This window comes from Ctenopharyngodon idella, chromosome 24 (genome assembly GCF_019924925.1).
Source record: "Ctenopharyngodon idella isolate HZGC_01 chromosome 24, HZGC01, whole genome shotgun sequence".
Taxonomy (NCBI): Eukaryota; Metazoa; Chordata; class Actinopteri; order Cypriniformes; family Xenocyprididae; genus Ctenopharyngodon; species Ctenopharyngodon idella.
Window position 1 is genome coordinate 1,960,268 of NC_067243.1, and position 11,784 is coordinate 1,972,051.

At 37.8% G+C, this 11,784-nt stretch overlaps 2 protein-coding genes across 12 annotated transcripts in view; one reads left to right on the plus strand and one right to left on the minus strand.

Moving 5' to 3' along the window:
* The window catches only part of LOC127507149 (uncharacterized), an 80,781-nt gene extending 78,145 nt beyond the window's left edge, over positions 1 to 2,636 (minus strand). For 2 of the 6 annotated variants that reach the window (XR_007928251.1, XM_051884103.1), the window contains exons 1-3: positions 1,990 to 2,636; positions 852 to 896; positions 590 to 658 (exon numbers count right to left, since the gene is read on the minus strand). The gene's annotated coding sequence lies outside the window, so the exon portion shown is untranslated. Of the gene's footprint in view, positions 1 to 589 lie in introns of all 6 variants that reach the window. The other 4 variants (XR_007928254.1, XR_007928250.1, XR_007928252.1 and 1 more) reach the window with 4 other exon arrangements.
* The window catches only part of LOC127507138 (NACHT, LRR and PYD domains-containing protein 3-like), a 56,412-nt gene extending 48,387 nt beyond the window's left edge, over positions 1 to 8,025 (plus strand). For 2 of the 6 annotated variants that reach the window (XM_051884078.1, XM_051884076.1), the window contains one exon: positions 6,487 to 8,024. In XM_051884078.1, coding sequence (XP_051740038.1) covers positions 6,487 to 7,052 — 566 coding nt within the window. In that variant the 3' untranslated portion in view covers positions 7,053 to 8,024. The other 4 variants (XM_051884077.1, XR_007928246.1, XM_051884075.1 and 1 more) reach the window with 4 other exon arrangements.
* The last annotated feature ends 3,759 nt before the right edge of the window (positions 8,026 to 11,784 follow it).

Consider the following 11,784-nt stretch of genomic DNA (forward strand, 5'->3'; position numbering starts at 1 on the left):
AGGCAGACAAATGGAGAGTCTTATATTAAAGAAAGAAAGAAAATATATTTATATACTTATAAGAACAAAATACTGACCCTTACATCTACCCTTACCCTTGACAGGTTCGCTTCATGAGCATATTGTGGCTTGTTTAGTAGCTACTGTCGAGACACACACCAACACTATAGGAATGTAGCAGTCATTCCCGCTGTTAAATTATGTACCACATTCACACTAATTCAAGCGCGCTCTCTCTGTATCTCCCAGCGCTGTCTAACAGACCGTGTCGAGACACACAAACACTATATGACTGTTATAATGCAGCTAGAGCGGGAATCAACAGCTCGCCGGGACAGCGTTCTTGCACGGATAAGCGTGATTACACAACATTTTAAGATGAAGAGGTGCTCTCTGGTTTTAACTGCAGTAACTAATGTGTTCAATCACAGAATCAAACACTGCTGCATTTTATAAACACATTTCCTATTATGAAATATGATGTCGTTTGGTTCGTTGGTCCGTTGGGACGGATTGCTTACACACCACAAGTTCCTAGGTTACACACACACACACACACACACACACACACAAACACACACACACACACCTCCTCTGATCCATCGTCTGCTTCACAGCTGACCAAACCACTGGACTGTCGTTCTGTCTCAGATATCACCTATGAAATATTTTTAAACATTTGTAAACACAGAAAAGCAGGAAATCATGTGTACTGCTTTATGAGAAATATGAGACTAATGTTAATAAAACATTCTTATAACTAACCATTTACTCGATGTAGAAATCAATATGTCTTTGACAATTAAAGAACATAAGAAGTGGATGCATATTTCCAGTGGTAAACACATTACCTGTTGAGTGTCATAAAGTGTCAGCTGAGGATCAGGTGTACAGATCTTGTGGGAGAGAGAGAGAAAAGGAGTTTAGGGAACATTAATTGCAGAATAACAGATAATACAGGTGAATTCATAGATTAACAGTTAACATGTGTGAGAATGTACTCCAGCACACAGTCCTCACTGGTATGGCTTTTTGTGAGGACAGTATCTTGTCAGCATGAAAAGTCAAACTAAGCAACGAATGGAGATTCTGCATCATTTTGCCAAAACTTAAATGGTACATATTACTCCTCTTGCCGATACTGCTTATCGATCTGGTACTTTAACAGTATTCTTATCTGTTCTTTTTGTTGTGTTTTCATGAAGAAAAAAAATTAACACTGCTTCATATTCCAAAATGTAAAATAAATATCTATAGCAAAAGAAACTGCAATGTTTGAACAAAATAAAGCATCTATTTGTAAATGCACCAGTGTGCATGCATTGTTTATAAGATACAATAAATACATGGAAAAGAGTACAAAGAAATGGACAAATACAATAAAACAAAGATTCAAATGAAATAAACAGTGCTTAATTTATTTTTCAGGAAGTCTACTAATATTACAGTTCATATAAATACAGCTTACTAGAGAAATCTAATAAGCAAATGTGAAATAACACTGCATTTTCACTTTTAAACGGATAGATCAACCCTTATATAACACTGAAGTTAAGACAAATAAAGTTCCTGCTGAGTGTCATTAAGGCTTGATGAGGATCACCAAACCATAAGACTGTTCTGTCTCAGAAGTCACCTGTGTGGATTCAAAATGAACTACTTTAACTTCTCCACATCAATGACATACTCTATAGGTAAATGGTGTTTAGATTAGTATAAATAGATTAAAGCTTTTAGAGTACAATAGGCACTTTCAAACTCAAACATCGCTTAAAATCACAAAGAGCAATCATTTAGAGTAGCATGAATATCTTTAGGTTTACATAATATTTCCATTTGCAACATGGTTGTTTGGAGTTTAACCTATGTTTTATGACAACAGTGTTTTAAAACCTCTGACTATACTGGGAACATTCAAAACCACTCCATATGTTGAAGCTTAATTTGCTCAGAAAACTATGCAGGTAAAAAAATCATTTCTGTAAATACCTTGCTTCTCCATGGCCAATCCCCATAGTTATCCGTTATCTCCTCCCCGGGACTGATGTCCTTTACTGCGAATGAGCAGAGATGGGGCTTCCGGTCCACAGTGATCGTTCTCATTTTACTGTTGGGGTTCTTGTGGTCATCATTCACAAGTCTGCCCAAAGAAGCATCATCTCTGGCAGCATCAATCCTGAAACAGCAAGAACACAACACTAACTGCATGCTGTAATAACACTGACTGAATCTCATAAGTCATCGCAGGTTTCACTGAATAATTACATCATGTTTCCGGCCAGTCTTCATCCTAGTTCATCATTACTGCTACTGGAATAGAGTCAGAAAAAGCTGACTTTGTATCTCTGGTTGACCTGCAGCTTTGTACATTTTCCAAGACATTGTAAATGAGGTACTGTAATATACTTACCATATTATAGCGCAATTCAAAGAAAAATACTTCAAGTGCACGATGATAAACTCTGTGCCTTCTTTCATATTCTTGTTTATTAAGGACTTCTCCTCTGTATTCAACAAGGAAGTCCCCTTTTTGGAAGTGGTGACAACTGAACACTCCTCGACCTATCAAAGGACACGTTAGTCAGGAAAAGGGGTGAATTAAAACAATACTTAAACATGGGCCTGTGTTACCTTTAAATGCATTTATATATTTTATTATCTTTAAGGATGGATGAAAATATGCTGCTTCTTCTTTGGGTTTCAGTTTGGTCCTCCGGGACGCTGTAGCTGCCGTCTCCTGCAAAGGCCACATGATGTTTTTAATCACTTTACAACATGACTTTTAGATATCACCGACCTAATCAACTGTTTTACACCTTTATTTGTTATAACAGTAAAATTATTAACAATAACGATTATTATTATTTACATAGCAGGATGTAATACCAGGAAGTATCAGTAGTTAAACAGTAAAAACATGGACCTTGTGTGTGTTTTAATCATGCTGCTTTCCTCTTTCTCAAACACACTGCAGCTGTCACTAAATTGATCAATTTTACTAACATACACAGACTCTACAGACACCTACGCAACATTACTAACAGCAAACTAAAAAGGGTAATTAAAGCTTAAACTAGGACTAGTTAGTCACAAATAATGAGCATGCTTCGGGCTGCTGAATAATCGTCAGGCCTGAATTGCACAGGGACTGGATTATTGTGAGCCACAGACACACACACCACATAACGAGCATCAACTATACTGATTCACACGCCAACCTCATTAACGTTACCATCATTACACTGCCCACATGTTGACGGCAATAACGTGATTAATCAGTTTAATAATAAATTAAATCTCACGCGTTGTGAATAATACAGACACGTGTCACCAAAGCTAACTTATAACTGCTAATGCAAATTCATTTGATAATCGTCAAATGAACTGTAGAGTATTTCCAACTACTACCAACGTAATATAAAATTAATATTAAACCCGTTTTTAGACTTGAAGTGTAGCTGGTGTAATTTGATCTCAGTTCTCACCTGATGTTTGTTCACCTGGATGATCCGCGCGTGTCTGTCTCAGCAACAGGGAGTGGCGCGAAGAACAGATCATCAAAGAAGGCGTGGTGTTGTGTGATTATTCCTTTTTATTCGATTTATTTTAGTTTTTATTGTTGTTGTTGTTATTTTTCAGGCAGTGTTATTTGTTATGTGGCAATTAGATTAACACACAGTGAAATTATGAGGACTTCTCGCGATCAGCCAATCAAAAGCCTCGATTCCATACACGTGTGAATATGCATGAGGAGGTGCAGTACCATTGACCCGCCTACAGGGGCGCTGTCTCGATGCACAGCTGACACACAGAATCAGATCATTGTGAGCTGTGGGGACATGAGCTGAAATGTTGGTTTTGAGCTCCCCTAGCGATAGAAGCACTTCTACATTGTCTGAATTATGAGGACACCGACCCTGTCCTCATAATACAAAATGTCCCTCTAGTGTGGCGTGTGTTCATATCAATGTCCTCATAAACCACAAAAACCAACACACACACACACACACACACACACACACACACACACACACACACACTAACACACTCTCTCTCTCTCTCTCTCTCTCTCTATAACTGAACATTAAACACTAACAGTCTTTCCCTCAAAAACACGTTTACTCTCCGGCATATTACGGAAAGATCCTAACTTTATAATCCTATCTTATCTGTTGGTAACCATGGCAGTTTCAGTCAGAACCTCATTCAGGACAAAAGCTTTCACAGAATGACGTTTCTTAAGTGCATTATCTTATCCTAACTACAGACAGGTAAAGTGTATTACAGAAGCATCCTGACGCCACAAAAAAATCCTAAAAACTGTCTTAACTTTAGCACAATCCCATGGTGTCCTCACTTCAAAATTATGTATAAGACAAACAAATCATATAACAATAGTGTAAATAACACTATATTAATGGTTCATTTTATTAATATAATATATTATGTATATTTTCGTGTGTGTTTTAGTGTTCTTATTTTGTTTTTAAAAATGTCCCTCTAGTGTGGCGTGTGTTCATTACAATGTCCTCATAAATCACAAAAACCAACACACACACACACACACACACTAACACACACACAGGCTTGAATTTAATTCAGCAGCATTTATCCTGAATTACAAATGACATAAATATATGAGTGTAAATGATCTTTCAGGTCCAAGTATCAAGACACTCCCTGTGAAGATGAGACTGAACACTGTATGAATTTAAATGAATGTATTACAGTTTTTCTCGATTACTTAAATACATTTCTTGAAACTATGCCTCATATTCTCAAAACAGTAAACACAAATCCATAACGTCTCACCCAATTGCCCCAAACATCCTTTTTTCAGGTCAAAATGAAGCTTTACACTTCAAACCATTCACTCTTGCTGAAAAACTTTGCCCTCAGACATCACACACAAGCCCTCAAAAACACACACACTACAACATAGTCTTACACACCGGTGAGAGAAATTCGAAACAATACTACAAAAACCAAAAACAAAAACCAGTAATAAGTTATGTTGCTTGTGGTTCTCCTCCTCAAGGAACTTTTCACATGATGAACACATGTGTATACATTTGCACATTTTTTTATTCCTTAATGTACTCTACAGTACAATACACCAAACAACAACAACAAAAAATATTCTGCCCCAGCATCACATCTTTGGTCTGGGACAGGCCAGAGAATCTCGTCAGCTTCACAGGCTGTACTGGCCCTATCCAGGCAGTGGTGGGAAAATCCTCTTGCATGCCTGATCCACCCCGGCACACATCAACTGAAATGTCTAGTCAGGCTTCTTCCATTCCATCATCTCTGTGTCCTACAAAAACAGAAGTACTGATTACTGTAACTGTAACACATCCTTTTTACAAAATGGAAGCAGACAGAAAATCTGTATGTAAGGCAATTTGATGCATGTGTTGTAACAGAGTACAGCACTCAGAAGTTACAGTAGATACACTGAGGTACACCTGCCTGTTTTCCTCCCTGAAGGTTCTCATGATCGAGGCGATGGTGAAGCAACTTAAGTTTGGCTGAACTCATTGCCCAGCCTCCCTCATAGTCATACCATGGACAAGGACATGGCAACTAGTGGCAAGAATTTAATCTGAGACTCATTGTCTCCTTGCCCCTCATCCTCATCCTCATCCTCGTCCTCCTCCTCTTCCTTCACCTCTTCCTCCACTCCTTACTGCTCTTGCTCATCCTCTTCTTCCTCCTCCTCCCTGGTATCTTCGACCTTTTCAATCACGTCTCTCTGGATCCATTGTTCCAAAACTGAATGAACTGACTGGGGCACTTTTATCTCTCTATCGAAGGTTCAGATCTGAACTCGAGATTATGTAATAGATCCAGACCAGAGCAAAGCATGCTGGGAACTAAACATACACTGCCCAGTTTCAGTTCAACACAAATATGAGGACCAAACCTGCAAAAACAATAAATAAATGAATACATATATGAAGAAATGTAAAAAAAAACAAATTTAAAAAAACAAAACAAATAAATATACAAGGAAATGTGAAAAAAGAAAAATAAATGAGTATTTATACCTTTAAATACATGTGGAAATAAATAAAAGTGGAAATCAATAAGTGCATAAATAAATAAATGAAAAAATAAATACAATTAATAAATGGAAATGAAGGTATAAATACTCATTTATTTTTCTTTTTTCACATTTCCTTGTATGTTTATTTAATCATTTATGTATTTTTGTTTTTTTACATTTCTTCATATATTTATTTATGTATTTATTTATTGTTTTTGCAGGTTTGGTCCTCCACACACAAATGATGAAGTGAACTTCAGTTTGACATGTTTAAGTGGATTTACTCAATTAAATCAGGACAGAATGACAATAATTGTGTGGTTTTAACTCATTTTAATGAAGTTCATTTAACAAGCAGCAGAAATCATGTTTACAGTGTAGATTAAAAGATGGACAGATTGATGATTCCTGATTGTGATGTGTTTTATCTCCATCAGATTCCCATCGGATCACTCTGGATCTGAACACAGTGAATAAACACCTCCGTCTGTCTGAGAGGAACACAGTGATTACTGGCACTGACACAGAGCAGTCGTATCCTGATCATCCAGACAGATTTGATCGTTTTCCACAGGTGTTGTGTAGAGAGAGTGTGTGTGATCGACGCTGTTACTGGGAGATTGAGTGGAGTGGAGATTATGATGTGTCCATGTCAGTGTCATATAAGAGCATCAGCAGGAAGGGACGGGGTAATGAGTGTGTGTTTGGATATAATGATCAGTCCTGGAGTTTGAGCTGCTATTCCTCCAGTTACTCATTCTGGCACAATAACATACAGACTGTTCTCCCTGTAGAGCCCATCAGCAGCAGGAGAGCAGGAGTGGATGATGATGATGATCACAGGAGAGTAGGAGTGTATGTGGATCACAGTGCAGGAACTCTGTCCTTCTACAGCGTCTCTGGAGACACAATGATCCTCATCCACACAGTCCAGACCACATTCACTCAACCGCTCTATCCTGGGTTTGGTGTTTATTATGGATCATCAGTGAAACTGTGTTGATGAATCAGAACAGACTGACGAGAGATTCTACCCATAATGCTTTGAGCTCATGATGAATCAGTGACAGTGAGATGATATAGAGTCTCTTCATTACATTAATACTGAAATATCATGACACAATAAATGTGTGTGTGTGAGAGTGTGTGTGTGTGTGTGTGTGTGTGAGAGAGTGTGTGTGTGTGTGTGAGTGTGTGAGTGTGAGTGTGTGTGTGTGTATGTGAGTGTGAGTGTGTGTGTGTGTGTGTGAGTGTGTGTGAGTGTGAGTGTGTGTGTGTGTGTGTGAGAGAGTGAGTGTGTGAGAGAGTGTGTGTGTGTGTGTGTGTGTGTGTGAGAGTGTGTGTGTGTGTGTGTGTGTTAATGACTCAAAATCACATGATTAAATAAATGTTGAAATATTGTAGTAAATGTTGAACTGCAGTGTACATGTATATTGTGTTATGTGTCGTTATGAGGAGCAGGAGTGACACTTAAAGATTTAGATCCACTAACCCACTGAAAAATAACATCAACAATCAATTTATCAATTTAATCATTCAAACATAAATGGACATTTTTAAATAAATACACAAATTTAAAACTGTTTATTTGATTCATGTAATAAAAAATAGATTAATTGAACAATAAAAAGTACATTAATAAATCATTTTAAATCACTTTTTAAAAAGCATTTGCCAATAGCTTTTCTTTATCCATTTGTCAATCGAGTTAAAAATGCCATTGGTCAGGACACACGTGGAGCAACCAATCAACTTTCACCTCAGTTTGAAGAGCCAATCCTCTGTCAGTTGTAAATGTAACACGCGCTGTCATTGGACAGTGAGAACAACTATTTCTCAGAGCCGTTAAATGTGAGAGTTGCGACACTCCGCCTACTTCTCTACTATATAGTAGGAGAAAAGCTGTGGAAGTTTTTTCCTAACAAAATTAAAATGAAAATTCAAATGCTTAAAAAGATCAAATAATAAATCAAAGTTTTAAAACAGCTGCTCAAATGATAAATCAAATTCTCAAATGCGATTTCATTTCCTCATTCAGGGAAGCAGGAACTGTATCAATAATCAAATTAAAACTCATTTGATTTTTAATTTTCATTAAATCTATAATTCAATGCTCAAATGGTAAATCAAATGCAACTGTCAATCAAGTAGCGTGGGCGGAGCTTTGAGGCGGAAGTGATGAAGATATGTGACGATGAGCAGCACTGCGGCTTTTCACGGTGTAATTTCAGATCTGCGTGCCCTCTCCAAGATGTGTTCTTGGGAAGATTTAATGACAATGTTGTGGAGTCAACAGTGGAATATCTCCTTGAGAGAATGGGGGAAATATCGCCCACTACAGACACCGAGGTCAACAGCGTTGCGACTGCAAACCTGCAGGAGGTACTGAGGCAACTGCAGGTCAAAGAGTCAGAAGAAAGCCATTGCCAGAGAGACCGACTCAAAATATTCCAGCAGAGACCATCGAGACGTCTTTAATGAGAGGTGTAAAGGCTGCGGAAAGATTGTTTGGCGTTTCGGAGAGGACCATACGTCGTCGAAAGCGTGAATATGGAATAAGGTAAGTCACATATGGGCTATTCTGAGCGTTATCAATTATCACTCGTTTGCAGGGGATGCTGCCAAACTGTAGTTATGGGAGAAATGAAGCTTTTCTAAACTCAGAATCAGTTGATCCTTAATCCGATTCACCGAATGATTCACTAAAGCTCTTGAATCACCGTATGCTAGTGACACCTGCTGATCAAACATTATAAATGCAGCGTAAACAAGAGCTTTTTATAAACGTGTTACAATACAAACGTTTGTAATGAAAGTGTAAATGTATCATCAACAACAAGAACACTGTACGTCTGATGAGAGTTTTTCTGTCAGAAAAGCTCTGTGCAGTTTGGTGTGAATTAAAGCCCTTCAGTTAGTCTGTAACACTTTACAATAAGGTTCATTAATTAAACATTAGTTAATTGTATTAACTAACATGAACTGACCATGAGCGATACATTTGTTACTGTATTTACTAATCTTTATTAATGTTAATGAAAATCCAGCTGTTCATTGTTTGTTCATGTTTGTTCACATTAAGTAATGTTAACAAGATTTTAATAATGTATTAGTAAATGTTGAAATTAACATTACGATTAAAGAGAACATTACGACATAAAGATTAATAAATGCTGTATAAGCTTAGTTCATTATTAGTTCATGTTACCTAATGTAGTTAACTGATGTTAACTAATGAAGCTCATTGTAAAGTGTCACCAGTTAGTCTTCATCTTTGTATCCAAACAGGTTTCTGTTTCTAGCTCTTCAAGGCCGGTTTCACAGACAGGGCACAGCTTCAGCCAGAACTAAGATATTTAAGCAGCTTTAATAAAAATGCCTCAGAAAAAACATTACTGGTGTGTATCTTGAGACAAAACAGTGGCACTGACATATTTCAAGATATTTTCAGTTAAGACAACTCAAATTAGCATTTTAGTCTGGGACGAATGTAGGAATTGTCTATGAAAGCAGGGGTTAATTTACTGTAGTAGAGGCACTAGAAGTTAAAGGGGGTGTAATGCTATTTCATGCATTCTGACTTATTGACACTGTTGAAGAGCTGCATTCTCACGCTAAACATGGACAAAGTTTCAAAACACAAGCTAGACAGAGTATGACAGAGTATTTCTGTGCCAAATACACTACTTCGGTTGTGGACAAGTCTCACTGTTTTTTGTATGGCCCTTTATCACGTAATAAAGGACGTAATTCCTTGTATAGGCTCTTCTCTCTGATAGGCGTGCGCACACACATCACCCAGAGCAAGAGCCGCCCATCAACACGCTTCGTTCGGGACACGGAAGCCGAGAAATTTTTCAACAATGTCTGTGTCCCAATTCAGGGGCTGCACCCTTTGAAGGCCGCGTCATTTAAGAAAAATAACCGTTAGAAAGAAATGACAGTATTTTACAATGAATATCAGTCAATTTTATCACGGTTACTTTTCTTAAATAAGACATCCTTGATGACGTATGCAGCCTTCAAATGAGACCTCTGGAGGACGCAGCCTCTGAAATGAGACGCAGCTCACTTTATAATTTTATAATGCATCTGTATTTTATAAATATGATAAAACTAAAGGCTTTTCTGAGATATGAAGGATGCACTGCTGCTCTATAGGTACTCAAGATTAACATGAGATTGGCAGATGAACTCGCCATAAAACTTGCTTACTTGAAATTGTTCTTACTAAATGAATTTGGATCTAGTTCCTGTCTTTGTGATGAATTGTTTTTCTTTTAATTGCCATACCATTGTTTGCCCATTACTGCAGAGAGTCTGACCTACACACAGACATATCACATGATGATCTGGACAGAACTGTAGCAGAAATCCAGAACCTCGAGCCCAACTCTGGCTACCGTATGATGCATGGACACTTGAGCTCAAGAGGTGTTAAACTTGTTCATCTTAATGTAAAATACTAATTATTGCATTAATTGGCCACACTTCTACAGTAGACACCATTGAATAAAGTAACTCCTGAAACTGGCAGATTTGATCTTCAGTAGTCAGAGATACAGGTAAGATTAAGAATGGTTTCAGTTCATTTTTCACTTTTGTTATATTAGTTGAAAGAGTGTGCGAGTCCCTACGGAGAGTGGATCCACAGGGAGCACAGCTATGAGCCTCGTCTCTACACACATTGAGGCGTCGACAGTTTTCTGTTCCAGCACCTAATGCCATGTGGCATACAGATGGGAACCATATTAGGTACCTTATTAGGTATGTTTTTAAGCTTTGAAGGATTAGTTCAGAATTAAAATTTCCTGATAATTTACGTAATTCGTGAAGTTGTGGTTGGTAGCGCTAGACGGACATTTGTGGTTAAATTTTTATTTTTTAGAAAATGTCCGATGGTTTCTCTAGATAAGACCCTTATTCCTCGTCTGGGATCGTGTAGAGCTCTTTGAAGCTGCACTGAAACTGACATTTGGACCTTCAACCCGTTGAACCCCAGTGAAGTCCACTATATGGAGAAAAATCCTGGAATGTTCATTTCTTTTCCACTGAAGAAAGAAAGACATGAACGACATGGATGACATGGGGGTGAGTAAATTATCAGGAAACTTTAATTCTGAAATGAACTAATCCTTTAAAGTGAAAGATAGTTTAAAAATGTAAATTCTGTCATACTTTACTTAGCCTAAAGTACATTATCACAGCACCACCTGACACAAGAAGTGGGAGCCGCTTAGAGCAAAGAGAAATTTTAAAACGACATTTATCATTTTCAGTGACAACGCAAGACAGAAAACCATTTCAACTTTTTTGTTGTTGTTGTATTTTTTAATGTAACCATGTGACTGACCACATGGGCAGCGCTTTCCCATGTTCATAGGAACACAGAACTAACACCGTAAATAAAACACCATCTAAATGCACGAGATTTATCAATGAGGTGCCAGATGTCCACGTGAGAAACAATTACTGTCCGAATCGTGACAGAATTTACCTTCGAGTTTATAATCAATGAACAAAATGTCAGCAAACTAACTGTTCTGCCAACAGAAAATCTTTGCACAGGTGGAGGATAGTGGTCCATGGAGGAATAGATGGCTTCAGCAGGATGATTGTGTTCCTAAAGCTGCTACAGGAAACAGTGCTTCTGTTGTGCTGCAGTTTCATTGAAGCTGTGAACCGCTTTGGATTCTCCTCCAGAGTGTGATCCGATAAGGGCCGGGAGAATGTTG